Source organism: Panthera pardus, unplaced genomic scaffold, assembly GCF_024362965.1.
Source record: "Panthera pardus isolate Hobbes unplaced genomic scaffold, ASM2436296v1 HiC_scaffold_3, whole genome shotgun sequence".
NCBI classification, from domain to species: Eukaryota; Metazoa; Chordata; class Mammalia; order Carnivora; family Felidae; genus Panthera; species Panthera pardus.
Window position 1 is genome coordinate 57,781,338 of NW_026526876.1, and position 18,212 is coordinate 57,799,549.

The 18,212-nt window shown below is 50.0% G+C and overlaps 1 protein-coding gene and 1 long non-coding RNA gene across 19 annotated transcripts in view; one reads left to right on the forward strand and one right to left on the reverse strand.

The window, feature by feature from the left end:
- MYO18A (myosin XVIIIA) overlaps positions 1-18,212 on the forward strand; it is a 102,566-nt gene that overhangs the window by 23,688 nt on the left and 60,666 nt on the right. Inside the window, exon 1 of one of the 17 annotated variants that reach the window (XM_053892990.1) lies at positions 13,076-13,190. The exons of 14 other annotated variants lie outside the window; for them this stretch is intronic. Coding sequence is in view for 1 of the 3 variants with exons in the window: in XM_053892993.1 (XP_053748968.1) it covers positions 13,185-13,190 (6 nt within the window). In the remaining 2 variants the exon portion in view is untranslated. Of the gene's footprint in view, positions 1-13,075; positions 13,191-18,212 lie in introns of those variants that run through there. 2 more of the 17 variants (XM_053892993.1, XM_053892991.1) reach the window with 2 other exon arrangements.
- LOC109251822 (uncharacterized) lies at positions 5,420-13,060 on the reverse strand. 2 transcript variants are annotated; one of them, XR_008418800.1, is made up of 4 exons: positions 12,985-13,049; positions 8,394-8,547; positions 5,639-5,746; positions 5,420-5,558 (listed from the first exon to the last, which is right to left on the reverse strand). It is a non-coding gene; the product is annotated as an uncharacterized LOC109251822 (long non-coding RNA). The 2 variants fall into 2 exon arrangements; XR_008418801.1 differs by lacking the exon at positions 8,394-8,547 and having other exon boundaries at positions 12,985-13,060.

Genomic DNA, 18,212 nt, shown 5'->3' on the forward strand with positions numbered 1-18,212 from the left:
CCAAAAACTGCGTATCTTGTTGTTGCTATAGAAACAGATGCTTGGCAAATAGGAAGTTGGATTGAAGGGCTGGTTTTGGTTGCAGGGACTGTTTTCAGCAAATTTGGGGAGGGGAAAGAAGAGGCGGGAGGCATAGGCAGAAGGGCCCACAAATCGGAAGTTGCAGATGATTATGTATGTATTGTTAATACATTGGTGTGTATTGGGTACAACATGGACTCTGGAGCTGGACTCCTGGGTTCGAATCCTGACTCTGCTACTTACTAGCCGTGTGATCTTTGGCAAATGATTTAATTTCTCTGTGCCTCACTTTCCTTATCTGTAAAATAAGAATGGTAATAGCACTTTCCTGGTAAGATTGCTTTGAGGAGTAAATGAATCAATACATGCAAATCACTTAGAATAGCGTTGTCATCATCATTAATCTGTCTCTAAAGTGCTGGGAGGTACTTGGTGCCTGGGAGTTTGATGGGCCATCTGCCCACAGGAATGCCACATGCCTGTTAATGACTCAGCCCTGCTGGGGAAGGGGGGGCAGGGAGCTTTACTCTTGTCCCCAGAATGGCGCTTTTACCCTCCAGGTGAAGATAGGGAAATAGGGCCCAGATTTGTCCACAGGTTTACTCAGGGCCACGAGGCAGCCACAGAGCATGTCCTGGGGCTTTCCCCTGGGCTTCCAAACTAGTCTGTAGTTTGATACATCTTTAAAATTGTGCCACTTTCCCTTTCTCCATGACTGCCTCCAGTCAAATTCTTGGCGGACGCCAACAACTTTGGAATACCAGGCTTCTTCCTACCGATTTGTTTTCCAGTTGAACCACCAGACTCTACTTTTTTGTGGTCTCTCTACACCTCATTTTGCTTCTTCATGCCTGCCTTGCTTCTGGATCAGAGCTAAGCAAGAACTGAGGACAGAATGGAGGCACGGAAAAGAGAGGCAGTCCCAACCTACCAGTTCCTGGGTCTGTTCTCTGCTCCTCATCACACATATGAGCCTGCCCAGACACTCGCACTTGGACTTTCTAACTACTGTAGCAAAACCTTTCATATGAAGTGCCTGTGATAGAATGTGATTGCTGTCAGATCCGTGTCCTGTTCCCTTGTTCCTGTTGGAGCCACTCTAGCCTGGCAAGCGAGCCCTGAGCTCCTTTCTCTACCATGTCCTCCTCCCCCGCTTCCTCATTCGGTTCTTTCAGCGAGTGACGCAGGGAGGTGCCCGGTTACGTTCCCTGTTGCCCCATGGGCAGAACTCCCGGCATGCTGCTCAGGACAAGGTTTTATTGGCCTCATTTGCCCTTGAAAGTTCAGGGTCTTGCTGGGACATCTCTCTCTGGAGCACTAACATCAGATGAGTCCGGCAGCGGGTCGTGTGGGGAAGCCCTCAGGCCACTACATTCCAGATGTCTTACCCATGCATGGTCCAGAGACTCTGCAGAAACAAGGAACGATTGTGCGGCACTAAGGGGCTTTCTCCCAGGCCTGGGATGCCTTGGAGTGGGGGCTGGCTTCCATTCAGCTTTGCCTTTTCAGCCCCTCTGCATCTGGCTTCTGCTCCCTGGCTGGTTGTTAAGTTGTGGCTAAATTGTCTCCCCCTCCCCCATTTCTTCTGAGGCTAGGGGTCAAGGCAAGGCACATGGGGACAGGAGTCTAAGCAGATTCTGGGGCAGGGGCGGGAGAGAACAGCAGGTGGTCGGGGGGCAACACCTGAAGGAGTCTTTGGCAAGGAAGACCAGGACATGCTGAAAGGGGATTCTCTAGATCGGACCTGTCCAATAGGACACTCTGCCAGCATGGAAATGTTCAATAGTCTGTGCTTTCCAACTTGGTAGACATTATCCATATGTGGCTCTTGAGCGCTTGAAATGTGGCTGGCATGACTGAGAAACTGAATCTTAAAAAAAAATTTTTTTTGGTTTTCATTTAATCAAAAGTATTCCCATTGTTTCTTTCTTTTTTTTTTTTTTTACTTAAAAAAAAATTCTTTTTGATGTTTATTTACTTTTGAGAGAGAGACACACAGAGCATGAGCAGGGGAGGGGCAGAGAGAGAGGGAGACACAGAATTGGAAGCAGGTTCCAAGCCGTCAGCACAGAGCCCGACGCGGGGCTCCAGCTCACAAGCCGCGAGATCACGACCTGAACCGAAGTCGGGCGCTTAACCGACTGAGCCACTGAGGCGTCCCTCCTGTTGTTTCGATTTAACTTAAATGTAGGTAGCCACACGTGGCTCGTGCCTACCACACCGAGCAGTGCAGCTCCAGATAGCTCTCAGAAAAAAATGGTGGCGCGCTCTTGAAGGCTTCTCTCGTCTCGCAGTTCCCCTGATGAGGCCGGGGATGCTGGCCTTTTCCCTTCCTCTCACGAAGGAAGGCTTGTCCACTCTGGCAATTTCTACACTTCACCAACTCTGGAATCCTGATGCCCTGGGGCCAACAGGTCCGTGGCTATTGCACGGGCTTCCGTTGCTTCCGTGGGGAAGCAACTGGGGCAGTGCTTCCCCACCTTGCCAAGCATGTTTTCTGCCCAGCTTTGTAACACACAGGTGCTCACATGCCCCAGTGGATTTGGCCAAGGCTGTTACTGTGGAGGTGGTGGGTTGGTAGGAAAAGCAGAAGCTTTTGCTTCGTTCTTCCTACTTCTATGGAGAGTGAGTTCGAACTTTATTTCTACTTTAAAGGACTCTAGAAACAGGCCCAATTAGGGCCTCCAGAGGTGAACACACAGATCCTCAAACACGTGTTGAGGGTCTAGTGTTTGGAGGAACCGGATGCTTCTTGAAAGCAGTCGCCCTGACTTTGAGAATAAGCACCATAGGTTTCCAACTCTCACACCCAGGAAGATCTTACCGATGTTTTATTTAAATCCGTGCGGCTGACCCTTAAGCTGGCTTTCCTTTTTTTCTTCTGTGGAAATAGAGAAGACTTGTCAGTTATGTGAAAAAGAGAACAATAGTTCATTATGCTTATTCTCTCATGTCTGCCAGAGGGGGTGGGGACGGGTATATTGTGTGTGTGGTACGTTTGGTAGACTCAGAAGTTAACCAAGTCTGGGTGGGATTTGGGCAGGGTATGGAGGATTTCGTCAAGGGTGGCCCTTGGCCTTGTGGGAGCTTGGCAAAGCAGAGGCAGTTTGGAAATCCCCAGGGGCCAAGAGGAAATCCCCCGCAGCCCAGAGTGCTCCCGGAGCAGCAGACCTACTGGAGTGGTCCCTGCAGGCAGCCAGGATCTGACTCTGAGGGGACAGACTCCTAGTCTTAGCAGAGAGGACAAGCCCAGACGTCACCACTTGGGCTCTGTGCCCTTGAGATGGTGTGGTGTCACCAGGCTCTGAGCAAACCTTTGGGTGTGCTAAGGCAGGGCCTAGGGGACTGCCAAGCCCGAAGCGCAAGTGGTAGTGAGGGTAGTGATCTGGGGCTGCCCCCACCTCCCCGGAATTTCCTAGACTGCTAGTCTCAGACCTCTCCCCCGCACACATGTTTAAAGCTTCCCTGGAAGTCTTGTGTTTATTCATGTATTCATCCATTCATCCATTTTATTTCAGCAATAAGCATTTATTGAGTGCCTACTATTTGCAGGGCTGTTTTGGGTTTTGGGAATGGAGCGACGATAAAACAAAGGCGGCGCTGAGCTCATCACTGCCCCTTCTTGCCTTATCCCTCCAGGATAAAGCGAGAGGCCATCTTGCCGCGGCAGCCCCCTCTGTCTTGAGCTCCCGGGGGACGCCTCTTGGGGGCGTGGCCTGGACGCCAGCCTTGCGGCGGTGAAATCCCGCGGCTTCGGCAGCAAGGGCTGGCGAGAAGGGGGAGGCCGCCCTCTGCCGGTCTCTGGAGGCGCTGCAGGGCGGGTGCGTCCCGGGGCTCTGGATGCATGTGCGCATGTGCACTGGTACGGGGCCTGGCCCCTCCCCCGACTCCGCCCCTGCGTCTGCCGGCGGCTGGGCTGGGCTGGGCGGGGAAGCGCGGGCCCAGTGTGGCGGGGGCCTGGGGCTCCCACCAGCCACGACCACCTGGAGGGCAGCAGTGTCTGGGCCCAGCCCTGCACCTTTCCCCACTTCAGGTTACGCTTCTCAGTGCTCCTTGCCGTCCCTGTGGCCATCCCTGTTCTTAAAGGGGTTCTGTCCTCTTCCACTTTGGGATCCACTCATCATTGACGTCCAGTAAAATTTCAAAAAAAATTCGTACTTCAGAGACTACCAGGCACTGCCTACTAACACTGTTATTTCATAAAAGAGAAGCCATTTGTTACACACACACACACACACACACACACACACACTTTAAAAATAAAAGATCATCCTTTTCAGGAGAGAGAAGGCACTGGTGCTGAGGAACTCTGAAACTGCTCTCTGGGGTGTCCCTGGAGTGATGGGGAGCCCTCCTCCCCCAAGAGGCTGGTCCCCTCCAGCTCTAAGGGCTGAGTGCTTGAAACGTGCATGCCCCCTAACTGAGGGGGCTAAATTCTATTAATGACATTTTATACCTTGCAAATTAGTAATAATACAAGCACTACGTGATAACTATCTACTTGGAGATAGGGTTTATAGACTTTTTTTTTTAAAGGAGTTTTTTTTTAATTTATTTTCTTTAACATTTATTTATTATTGAGAGACAGAGAGCATGACCATGGGAGGGGCAGAGAGAGGGGAAGACACAGAATCCGAAGCAGGCTCCAGGCTCTGAGCGGTCACCACAGAGCGCCATGCGGGGCTCAAACTCACAAATCGCAAGACCATGACCTAAGCGGAAGTCAGACATCTTACCGACTGAGCCACCCAGGCACCCAGGGAGTTTTGGTTTAAAGAACTAGAGAGGCAAATAGGGTCAGATGAGTATTATTTTAGGGTGTTAAATAGAACCTCAGGCCCAGTGTTTTTCAAGCTATCTCCCTCTAAATCAGCCTCCATCGGACATTACTGTTTTGGACAGTGGCTTCACGCTGTTCTTTTGAAATCTTGACAGCTTGAAACCTTGGAGGCTTTAGATCTTCTTCCCAACCCCTCCTGTCAACTTCATGTCCATTTCCCATCCTCCCCTGTAGCCACCGAGTCTCTGTCTCGAATCACCCTCTCTTCCCCATCCACTGCCAGAACAGGGCAACCCTCTGCCCATCTTTCTTCTGGCCCTCACCTTGACTTCCAATGGTCTTTCAGCTTTCAGCCTCCTTTGCTTCCCAGCATCCTTCTGTTAGATCAGCATTCATAAAACACAGTTTGATCATGCACCTTCTCTCTCCAGAAACCTGCTGTGACTCCTACTGTTTTCCAGGCAGGAGACAGAGTGCAAGGAGCTGGCTCTGGAGTCGGAATGGCTCACCCCGGCCTTGCCAATCACTATCTGTGTGGTTTTGGGCAAGTTATTTAACCGCTGTAAGCCTTACTTTCCCAGCCTGCAGTTCCTCTTTTGCAGCCCTCACCTCCCAGAGTTTTGTGAAGAAAACGAGTAACACTTTCCCTGACTCATGGCTAGTGCTCAGTATGTGTCTGCTTTGTCCTTCTGCCGCTTACCTTACTTTTTTCCTCAGGTACAGCCCTTTGAGTTGCAAGTGACAGAGCCCAGCTGACCTGGTTTAAAATGAAGAAATGCATGGGCTCAAACATCTGAAATATGCAGGGGGTAGAACTGGCTATAGGCTCAGTCTTACCTAGAGACTTAAACAGGACCCAGGCCTTTTCTGTCTCTCAGTTCATCTTCCATACTGGCTCCGTCCTCAGACAAGTGGTGACAAAATGGCACAGCACCAGGTTCAGGTCTTGTGGGAAAAGAAGTGTGTGACTCAATAATCCCAAACTTTCGTGATATGTCCTTGATACTGATTGGGTTCACATGCCTTCCACAAACCCATCCCTATAGTCTGGGGAGATGATACACTCATCGGCCAGACTCAAGTCATGTGCTAGGGTAGGTCCCCAAGGGAAAATTAGGGTGCTGTGTTCAGAGGTTGGAGGAGTGGACAGTGGGCAGCTGAAAGAATGCCTGTCTACTGTGGCAGATGGGGCTTCTTGATCTGGCCTCACCTACCTTTCCAGCTTTGTCTCTCATCGTTTACCTATGTGTGTCCTACACTTCATCCAAACTTACTGTCTGTTTTCCCAACTCCTTGCCTTCTCTTATTCTACTCCTTTACCCTGAAATTCTCTTCCTCCCTCACCTCCACATTACAGATTTTCTTCTATCTTTCACGGCCCAGCCCCAAGCTGCCCCTAAGCTGTCTGCCTAACTCCCCAACAGGAAAAGGTGTCTGCCTCTGAATTTTCCTAGAACATTATCCACGGTCCTGTTGGAGCGTTGAGCAGATTCTAGATTGAATTATAATTGTTTGGGTACATTTGTTATCTCTTCTTCTGGTCTGTATGTTTGTTGAGGTCAGGAACTATGTCTGCTTTCTCTTGTTGCAATCACTCGCTCAGTTATGTACCAAGCACTAGGTAGGTGCAAGGGACCTAACAATGAACAACACACATATCACCTCTGCCTTAGGAAACTCACAGTCTAGCTGTGAAGAGACAGAAAAATAAGCAGGCATCGTGCTTCCCCACAGTGTTCACCTTGAGGTATTACAAGTAATTGCTAGTTGAAAGCCTGAATGGCTTCCTTTGCTCCTCAGAGCCTCCTGGGTAGCCTGGTCCCCCCACCCCTGCTCCCGCTGCTCTGCGTCTGGCCCAGCACCAGTAACAGAGCCAAGGACCTTTCACTCACCCCCCACGGAGAGCAGAGTCCTTGAAGTTGTTACTCTATCTGGATATCCCTTTTTTCCCTATTGTGTTCTACCAGGTGTATTTCACCAGCACCTTTCACATCAGTGAGTTAAATCCAGTGGATACTTATCGAACACCTACTGTGTGCCTAGTGCCGGCGGGAGATCTAAAAAGAAGGAGGAAATGGTCCCTGCTATCCAGGGAGAGAAAACTGAACCATAACCACAGATAGATTACCATTCAAAATATTAGTTTACGCTGTGTAGTTGTGGCATATACACATTAAACTTTAGTAAATTCCAGGGGTGCCTGGGTGGCTCAGTCGGTTAAGCATCCAACTTCAGCTCAGGTCATGATCTCACAGTTGGTGAGTTCGAGCCCTGCATCAGGCTCTGCATTGATAGCTCAGCTCTGTGCTGACTGTAGTCTAAAATGGAAACATGTATTTTGTGTATTTCTTTTTGTCATAGGCTGTGCATGTATCTGTTTTCCTGCAGATACATGGAATATACAAAAACATGTGTACTATACTTTGGGAACAATTAAAGGGATTTTCAAGAGTACTTTTGACTATATTCTATATTTGCCTTACAGGCTGGCTTTAGAATCTAACCCCTGTAGTATCTATGTAGGTCCCATTGTATCTCGCAGAGCACCATATTGAGTAGATTGAAGAACCATCCTATGTACAAGGTGATATTTAGGTGTAGATAGTACTGTGGTTTTGAAAATAATTTAATCACTGCCTGCAATTTGCCAGGCACAATGCCAGGTGATTTATATGTACTTTTTTTTTTTTAACGTTTGTTTATTTTTGAGGAGGGGGAGGGGCAGAGAGAGAGGGGGATGGAGGAGCCGAAGCAGGCCGCACGCTGTCAGCAGAGAGCCTGATGCAGGGCTTGAACTGATGAATGATGAGATCATGACCTGAGCTGAAGTCAGATGCTTAACCAACTGAGCCACCCAGGCGCCCCTACTATTTTTTTTAACTTTTTTTTAATGTTTATTTATTTTTTTGAGAGACAGAGCATGAGTGGGGGAGGAGCAGACAGAGAGGGAGACACAGAATCTGAAGCAGGCTCCAGGCTCCTAGCTGTCAGCACAGAGCCCGATGCAGGGCTCGAACACATCAACCATGAGATCATGACCTGAGCTGAAGTCAGACGCTTAACTGACTGAGCCACCCAGGTGCCCCTATTTTTTTTTTTTTTTTTAATTCTCAGAACAACCCCATAAGGGAGGTATACTATTCTAAGGCAAAAAAGTGGAAACTCTAAGAAGCTGAGTTTCACTTTCCCTTAGGTCAGACAGTGAGAAAGAGGCCGAGCTGGGATTCAGCACACCTAGGCGTGCCTGGCTGGAAGTGTGTGCTCTTTGCACATTGTCACCATGCAGGCCCTGGGGTCTGGGGAGGGCTTTGTGAAGGAGGTGAGACTCAAGATGGACCTTGACAGATGGGAGGGTTCGGCAAGGTAGAAAGGCATTTACAAGTAAATGCTCTGGTGGTGATGAAGGCAGGGGACCCTGGGAAGATCTGCCTAAGAGAGTGAGAGCAAGGAGTGCTGGGGAGAGGGAGAAAGGGGAAGGAGGCAGGCCAAGGGGTCTGGGGTGGGCTGGCTGGCTGTGGGAGTGACTGTGTGGCCCCCTGGAGTCATAGGGTAGGCTTATGCAGAGTGGGCCAGGCCGGGAGGCAGCACTGACCTTTGGGCATCAGAGAGACTGGTTGTGGCTGTGTGTGAAGCTGAATGGGTTGCCAGGGCCTCAGGTTTCCCTCTGAAGAGGTCTGCCCTTGTCCCTGCTCCGAGATGATCTCCATCAGTAACACGAGTCAGCTCACAGACAGAACTGACAGCATCTCGTCATCCGAGCAGAAAAGAGGAGTGATCAACACGTGGTTTCTAACAATTCAGAACAAGACTCTGAGGGTAAAGTGACACCTCAGTCTCCCGGAAGTCATCTTCCAGAGTGCTGCTGAATGGAAGGTGGGCCTAGAAGACCCTCTAGAATGCGTGGGAAAACTCAGACCTTCCCTCACAGGAGAGTGGTCTCTGGTATTCCGTTTGCTCTGCTCTGGGCTCTTTCGTATCAGGCATGGTTATCTAGTTTTCTAGATTATCTAGTTTTGGCAGAAACTGTTTGTTAGAAGGAAGTGAGACTGTTGGGGACAGGCATGCTGACAGGCAGAGTGACAGCTGATGGCCTGACAGGGTAAGGGACAAAAGAACTAAAAAGCAAGCATATGGACACAAAGGGCATCTGGCCTTCCTAACATGGGTGCGGAGCGAGGCCGCAGGCTGACTGCTGTACCCAGGACAGGGTTGGTGCCCTTTGTGAGTGGCCAGGGACATTGGTAGGACAGGGGCCCAGCTGGGAAGTCAGGAGTCATCACAGTGGGGATGATGTGCCCTTCTGTACAAGATGGAAACGGATTGGATTCGAGAGAGGGAGCTCAGAGTTTGAGATGTTTGAGATGGGTTCAGAGTGTTATTCTTAAGAATCTATAAAATGTGTATTTGTATGATTACAGATAGCAGTAGAATTTAGGAAACTACTCAAAATAGAAAGCATTTTGTGCCTTAAAGGGAATAGTCATCAGTTACCTGGAAATTTTGCTTGGGATGCTTTTCTTTTCTCCCCGGTAGTGATCACAGATAGAGAACAATAGTTAAAACTATTGCAAACTTTTTTTTTTCCAATAAGTTTATTTAAAACTTATGTGTTGGGGGCGCCTGGGTGGCTCAGTCAGTTGGGCGTCCGACTTTGGCTCAGGTCATGATCTCACGGTCCGTGAGTTCGAGCCCCGCGTCGGGCTCTGGGCTGACAGCTCGGAGCCTGGAGCCTGCTTCAGATTCTGTGTCTCCCTCTCTCTGACCCTCTCCCGTTCATGCTCTGTCTCTCTCTGTCTTTAATAAACATTAAAAAAAAAATTTTTTAACTTATGTGTTAGACACTGTTCCTAGAGCTTTGCAAGCAGTAACTCACTTAATGCCTACAATAACCCTGTGTGGTGGGTACAATTATTTTCCCTCCTTGTACAGGTGAAGAAATCAAAGCACAGGGTTAAATTGTATAGCTCACCAGATGGACAAGCCAAGATTGAACCAGGCAGGCTGGCTCTGGAAGTCTCACTATTGACCATGGTACACCATGAAGAATTCCTTTATTTTTATTATTATTATTTTATTTTATTTCATTTTTTATTTTAATTTTATTTTTTATTTTTGAAATTTATATCCAAATTAGTTAGCATATAGTGCAACAATGATTTCAGGAGTAGATTCCTTAGTGCCCCTGACCCATTTAGCCCATCCCCCCTCCCACAATCCCTCCAGTAACTCTCAGTTTGTTCTCCATATTTATGAGTCTCTTCTGTTTTGTCCCCCTCCCTGTTTTTATATTATTTTTGTGTCCCTTTCCTTATGTTCATCTGTTTTGTCTCTTAAAGTCCTCATATGAGTGAAGTCATGTGATTGTTGTCTTTCTCTGACTGGCTGATTTCACTGAGCATAATACCCTCCAGTTCCATCCACGTAGTTGCAAATGGCAAGATTTCATTCTTCTTGATTGCCGAGTAATACTCCATTGTATATATATATACACCACATCTTCTTCATCCATTCATCCATCGATGGACATTTGGGCTCTTTCCATACTTTGGCTATTGTTGATGGTGCTGCTATAAACATGGGGGTGCCTGTGTCCTTCGAAACAGCACACCTGTATCCTGTGGATAAATGCCTAGTAGTGCAATTGCTGGGTCGTAGGGTAGTTCTATTTTTAGTTTTTTGAGGCACCTCCATACTGTTTTCCAGAGTGGCTGCACCAGCTTGCATTCCCATATTATTATTTTTTTTAATATTTATTTTTGAGAGAGACTGTGAGCAGGGGAGGGGCAGAGAAAGAGGGAGACACAGAATCCAAAGTAGGCTCCGTGCTGTCAGCATAGAGCCCGACGCAGGGCTCAAACCCATGAACCGTGAGATCATGACCTGAACTGAAGTCGGACGCTTACCTGAGTGAGCCACCCAGGCGCCCCATGAATAATTCCTTTAAAACAGTGCTTCTCAGAATCACCTGGAGGGCTGGTTAAAACACAAGTGCTGGGCCACATATCCAGAGTTTTTGATTCAGTAGGTCTTGAGCGGGGCCCAAAAATTTACATATCTAACAAGTTCCTAGGTGATGCTGATGCCGCTGGTCTGGGGACCACACTTTGAGAAAAAACCCCTTCTTTATTTTTATATTTTTATTTACTTTTGAGAGAAAGGGAGACAGAGTGTGAGCAGGGGAGGGGCAGAGAGAGAGGGAGAAACAGAATCCAGAGAAGGCTCCAGGCTCAGAGCCCGACACAGGGCTTGAACCCATGAACCATGAGATCATGACCTGAGCCAAATGAAGTCGGATGCTTAACCAACTGAGGCACCCCGAGAGACAAACCCTTTCACTTACTGAGACTTCCCCAGTCTCCAACTGACTATGTAAAAGAGTCACTGTGGGCAGAACCTTTGTTTTGCAGGTGAGGGCCTTAGAAGTCACTTGGCTGTGGCCACACAGCTAAGTTGTTCATTCATTCATCCATTTATGCCCTCGGTGATTTTTTTACATGTTTATTTTATTTTTGAGGGCAAGCACAAGCAGGGGAGGGGTGGAGAGAGAGGGGGACCGAGGATCTGAAGCGGGTTCTGTGCTGACAGCAGCAAGCCTGACGTGGGGCTCGAACTCACAAACTGAGAGATGGCCTGAGCTGCAGTTGGATGCTCAAGCCCCCGAGCCACCCAGGCACTCCCACGCACTCAGTGATTGAACGACAGGGAACCTCTGCATCAGGCCTTATGCTGCTTTCAGATTGAGCAGTTCTCAGCCTCAGCTGCATGTAAGAATCACTTGGGGGAACTTTTAAAAATCCTAGTGTCCAGGCCTCCCTCCCGGGCCGATTAAATCAGAAACTAGGAGGAAAGGGTGGGATTCAGGCATCGATATTCTCAGAGTCCCACGGGGGATTTCAGTCTGCAGCCCCACTTGGCACCAATATGTCAAGAAAGCCTAGGGGATGTGAAGATCTCTAACACAGCACATGCCCCAATAGGGCCAGATGATCTCCCTGGGAAGACACAGCAAGCAGTCCCTAGAAAGCAGAGGCACCAGCCCCACGCCCTCATGGCCGTGGGTGACTCCGCTTGTACAGTGTGTGACAGGGAGGAGGCAGAGCAGGCTTTTGTCCTCCCGGCCGGTGCTCACCAACCTTTGCACAGAGAAAGCCATGCTGTTTACAGGACCCACTGGGCACACGAGACTGGCCGGGGTGGCAGGCCTGGGGTCTCCAGCCACTCTGGTTGGACACTGGTTAGGTGACGGCTCTGTTCCAGACCTTCCCAGCACCCCCACCCCACCCCACCCTTTTTTTTTTTTTTTCCTGGAGACAAGCTTCCTTTTTTCTGCAGAGCTGACAGCTTCAAAAGGCCTGTCGTTGGCTCCTTCCGAACGGCCCCCAGCTCCCATTTCAGCCTCTTGGAAGTTCCCAGCCCTGGTCTGGGCATCCTGTGGCACTAACCAAAGACCAGGGCCAGAGTCCCTCTTCATGAGGAGCCCTGGCTTTTCACCAGCAGCCCTTGCTCATTGGCCAGACACCCACGATTTCCTCTGCCTGCAGGGCTAAGGCCCACCCACCACACCCTCCTCCGTGCCTGCGCAGTCTCTGGCTGTGTGGGGTGAGGGATGTGCACACAGAGAGTACAGTTGATTCCTGCACTCAGTCCCCAGTGTATTTACAGCCAGGCAGCGACAGTGGGCCTCAGACTGATCGCGTGGGTCTCTACTCCTGTGGGACTTTACAGGATGGCTGCGTGGCTGCTGTTTGGGCACAGTGTGCAGCAGGCCCTGTGTGTTGGATTGGATATGACGTTAGTGGTTTTCTTGGCCTCTGCTGCAGTAATTAGATGGCTGGGGTGAGCCTATGATTTGTGTGTTCTCAAGAACACTGTGCTGTGATTGAGTGTTCATGCATGATGGTGTGTGTGTGTGTGTGTGTGTGTGTGTGTGTGTACGCAAATGTGCTTGTCTCATTCCTGGCCTGTGGGGCCGGGGGCTGCAGGTCTCAAATTCCTCTGCTATTTTTAGGGGCCATATCAGCTCAGCTGTCCGGGAGCCCGGGTGTGTGTCAGTAGGAAAGTCCCACCCTCCCTGTCGCTTGCCCCTAACCCTCCAACACTGCCTGCCCCCTACCTGTGCCCTCACTCTAATCGCCTCCTCTGCCCCTTCCCCACACTGTATCACCCTCTCCATCCCAGCATACCTGGTACCTGCAGTCCTGGTGGCCACTCAGTCCTTCCAACCGACGACAACCAACCGGCCAGGGTTGGGCAGCTCCGGACGGGAGGGGCCTGGAGAGAGGGAGGGGAACAGGGGCGGGGCTGCAGCCAGTGCTATTTTGAGAAGCTAACGGAGCAGCATCAGAGAGGAGACTCCTAGCTCCGGGTTGCTCCAGGCCAGGCCATGCGGGTGAGTGTCCCTCTGACCCCCCAACCCCGGAAACGTCCTAGGCTTCTCATGCTTGTTCCTCATTTATGAAAGGAGGAGCCTTTTTGTTATTTCCCCAGATGTGGCTGAAGGAGGTGGGGCGGGGGGGGGGGGTGGCTGCTGCCTTGGGGCTCCTCTCCCAGCTTCTTGGTGGGGAGGGAATTATCCAGCCCAGGCAGCCTCACAACACCTCAGAGGCAAGGCCCTCCTGGGTCTGACTCATGACTTTAGGAGTTTTGGAGGGGGCACCATTTTCTAAACCTCAGTGTCCTGGGACTGCATCAGCTTGTCCACAGGCTGTGACACGCCTTCCCCACAAACCATTAGTGCTGGAGGCCTTCGTTCCTTGGAACGCTATTTTCTTCCGAGGTCTGGAACCCCAGTACCTTCTTAGACACTGGGAAGTCTTGTTCCCTGCTTTGTGTTGCCAGCTTAGCCTTCCACCCTTCTTCCTCCTGGTAGACAAGAGAAAGGCGCTGGAGAGGGGTGGTTCTTGGAGTTGTCCGGACGGCCACCAGTGGACTCAGCGTGGCCTTCTGCATTTCTGTGGATCGGACACTCGGAAGGGGCGCAGATGGCATCTCGGGGATGCCCTGACTGTCTGTAGGTCTCTTTCAAGCAGAGATTACTCCAGAAGAGTAAGTTCCTTAAAAAAGCCAGTGAGGCAGACATAGCTGCCTCCCAGTCGTTCCGTTCCCCCAGCGCCACCCCTCCCGGCCACCAAGGGTCAGGTTTTTAGTCGTGTCAGCAGTTGGCAGTGTGTGGGCTGGCCCAGTGCGGTGGTGTGCCCAGAGCCTGAGATGTGCCCATGGGCATTCGTATCTCCCTGTGCCCAAGGACTGCCTCGCCCCAGCCACACAACTGGTACCAGTGCTGAGGTGTGTGTGGGTAGCTGGGGTGGGGCCACAGAGACTCCTCACCCTGAGAGGTGGGTGCTTCCTGCCCTAGCTTCCTCCCCACACCACCCCAGCCTGGGTCCCCAGGCCACCAGCACCATGTTGAAGATTTGGGGCCATGTGTGACGATGGTGAGACAGACGGCAAAAGGCTCCGCAGAGGGGCAGCGAGTGTCCCCAGGGAAGGGAGGCCTCCAGCAGGTCCGGCCGTTGGAGGAGGAAACCCAGGCCCTTCTGCAACTGCAGTGGCAGCAGGAAGCCATTCCAGTGCACCTGCTTCCTCCGGGCTGGCCGGTAGTGACTGCAGGCGCTCGGCTGCTTTCTGTTCCGCCCTGGGGTGGGGGAGGGCTCTCACTGGAGGCTGGACCAAAGGGGCCAGGGTGTCCCTGCCAAGCTCTTCTCCCCCTCCTCCTTTGGCTGGCAGCATGGCCTTCAGGCCACTCCCCAGAGGGGCCTCGCTCCTCTCAAGCAGCTCTGTGCAAAGCTTGTTTGGGTCACAGTGGAAGGGCAGGTCATCTCTGGAAACCCCTGCTTTCTACCCCAGCTGTTATTCTGGCAGATGATGTCACGAAAGCTCAACGATGCAGGTGAATCAAGGGAGGTGGGGGCAGGGCTTGCTTCCATCCCTTAAAGTGAGCCTGGGAGGTTCTTGCTGGAGGACGGACCTGGGTGTGAGTTCTGATTTGCGACTCGCTGCCATGAGGCCTTGGCCGTGTCATTTCTGAGCTTCCTTTTGCTCATCTGTAAAGTAAGAATCATACTACTGTCTACTTCAGAGGAATACTGTAGGGGTTAAATGAGATAGTGCACGAAAAGGATTCAGCACGGTACCTGGCACTTAGTACATGCTCAGTAAAGGTTAACTGTTATTACTCTTACTACTGTTCTTTCTTCCCCATGCCCTCATCCTCCCTCTCGTTCTTAGATAAGTAGGTGCTAGGGTGGGATTGGTAGCGAGAGGGTCTCCGGAGAGCTACTCTTTGCTCCTCAGAGTGGGAAAGGAGACAGAGGAGGATGCCATGCCTCTTTCTTCCCCAAATGTGCAAGTTCCCTAGGTCACAGACAGCAGGATCTCCTCTTTCTCTTCCCACTGCCCTTGGGGGCTCCCAGTGTGGGGATATCTGCATGGACACTTGACCTCGATGCGTTTTCTCAGGCTGGGTATTACATGCCCGTGGGGAGCCTGGGCGGAGGTGGAAAGATTCTCCTGGGGGCATTTGTGCCCCCATTCCTCCCTGTGAGGGGCACAGAGGATGGTAAGTTAAGGGCTGATGGCCTTCGCAGGTCCATGCAGAGGGTAAAATGCAGCCTGGTCCAGCCCCCTGGGTGTTGGAAGCCTTCCCAGGCTGAGCATAGATGGGTCCCTCAGCACATCTCTTGGATTTCTCCTCTTTGACAACAAATGCTTTCAGCTATTATCTCCTCTGCTTTTTCTTTTTTATTGACTATTTAGCCATCTTTACAATAGAAATAAACAGTAAGTAACAAATACATAACAGAATAAATACCAAATGTCTCCATTGTGTCTAATTTACAAGATTGTGATGATGCCTGTTTGCATACTATTTAGGTTCTAGTTGCTTTGATTGATATTATTTTAGGTGGAGTTTTCCCTATGGTCACATTGATCATGTATTTGTTAGTTTAAGTGGCAACATAATGGCGCATTGTACCTAAGTATCGTAGTTTAGCCAACCCTTCCCTAACTCTGGGCATTTGAGTTATTGCCAACTGGGGGCTGGTATACAGAGTGCTTCTTTAAAAGTCTCTGCATGGGTTTGTGGGTGTTTTTTCTTTCTCTTCCTTTCTTTAAATCGACTTATTGCTTATACCTTCCTTAGATGGGGTGGCTAGGGCCAGAGGATGATGCATTTTATGGCTGTTGTTGCTTGCCAAAGAGCTACTAAGCAGTTTCAGAGTGCCCCTGCCCTCCCCTTCCACCCCACGGCATTGAGTGTATACGATCTATTAATTGTTGCTCAGTTTAGAGATTTTGCCTCTCTTGTTTTGCCCTCGTCCCTGGGAATCAGGATTGGCAAGTGTTATTCTCCATAGTTTACAGTTGAGGGAAGAAACCAGATGGGAATAAGAAGTTGGCCAAAGATCCCCCGTTGCAGGACTGCCGTGCAGCCAACATTTATTTATTAAGCACCCACGGTATGATGGGTAGAATAGAGTTTGCGTCCGCGAAGAAACCACAGTCCAGGGAACGTTGTAGGCGCACAACCTGCTTGCGAATCCCAGGGCCGCCACTTACTGACTTTGGGGCCCTCAGCCAGGTACTTACCCTCTCTATTTCCTTATCTAAAAAGTGGGCTGTTGAGAGGATTAAATAAGGAGACAGTATGAAGCAACTGCCACTGTGCCTGGCTCCTAGCAAGTATTCCGTGAGCATTGGTTTCTCTTCCCTTCCCTCAACGGAAGAAGCCAGAAGTGCCAGAGAGAGTAGTCGGGGAGGTGGTCAGAGCCTCAGAGGGGCAGGATCGTGGCTGGGGTCTCCCTTTGCAAGTCTAGAAACTCTGTTTGGGCACCTGGAACGCTAGTGCCCTCCCTGTCCATCCATGCTTTAGCTTGATCCAGACCTCCTGAACACTGACACCGACACAGTACATACACCAGGATGACTCAGCCCCTCAGATCCTGCCTAAGCCAGGGCCAAAGGTAGGCCTCTCAGGGAGCAGCATGGGCCTTGCACTCAGAGCACCTTGGGTTCAAATCTCAGCTCCACCACTGAATGGCTTTGTGACTTAATCTCATTCTGAGTCTTCTTCCTCATTAGTAAAATGAGACTGATGTCATGAGGCTGTTGTAAGACTTATATTTAAAAATACATTTGGGTTCCTGGGTGCCTCAGTCGGTTAAGCATCTGACTCGGTTTCGGCTTGGGTCACGATCTCATGGTTCGCAGGTTTAAGCCTTGTATCGGGCTCTAGGGACCTGCTTGGTGTTCTCTCTCTTTCCCTCTTTCTCTGCTCTTCCCACGTGCTCTCTCCCTCTCTCTCTCTCTCTCTCTCAAAATAAAATAAATAAACTTTAAAATAAATAAATAAGAGTAAAAATATGTGTTAAAGGGGCACCTGGGTGGCTCAGTCGGTTGAGCGTCCAACTTTTGGCTCAGGGCATGATCTCATGGTTTGTGGATTCAAGCCCAGTGTTGGCCTCTCTGCTGATAGGCAGAGCCTGCTTAGAATCCTGTGTCTTTCTTTCTCTGCCCCTTCCGCACTTGTGCTCTCTCTCAAAAATAAATAAACATTTTTTTTTTAATGTGTTAAATACTTTTACAGGGCCTATCTCATTAGGGTAGGTGTTCCATATTCAATAATTAATGATGTCAGAAATGGCTGCAGTTTGGGGCACCTGGGTGTCTCCGTTGATTAAGCGTCTGACTTCGGCTCGAGTCATGATCTCGTGGTTTGTGAGTTCAAGCCCCGCGTCCAGCCCTGTGCTGACAGCTCAGACTCTGGAGCCTACTTTGGATTCTGTGTCTCCCTCTCTCCTGCCCCTCCCCTGCTTGCACTCTGTCTCTCTCTCAAAAGTAAACATTAAAAAAAAAAATTAAAAAAACAAAACAAAAGAAATGGCTGAAGTCCCACGAGGGAGCAGGTCAGGGTTTGTTCCCAGATCTGGCAGTGACCGTGATGGAGACATTGCCTCCGTCTTTGGGGTTGAGTTCCTCATCTGTTACGTATTGGCTAAAGACAGGTTTTTTGGATTCTAAGCAAATCTTAAAATCCAGTGATAAGGAAGAAAGGAGAAATATTCAGGCAGTTCCTTACAAAAGCCACAGAGAGAATTTCCTCTGCGGAGAACCCCATCTTTGTGCCTAGAGTGATATTTCTAAGGAAGAGCTGATAGAGAGGAACAGGCCCGGGCGTGAATGGACTGGTGTCCTCACAGCCTGGGATGAGTGGACTTCCCTCTGTACACATAGAAAAACTTGAGCAGGAGAGCAAAGAACAAATGAATTAAATAATTAAACTTCACATCTAGCATATGAACTGGATAGTAAAAGAGACAAGTCGACAAAGCAAGTTAAAAATAATTAATTGTGGGGCGCCTGGGTGGCTCAGTTGGCTGGGCATCTGACTCCTAATCTTGGCTCAGGTCAT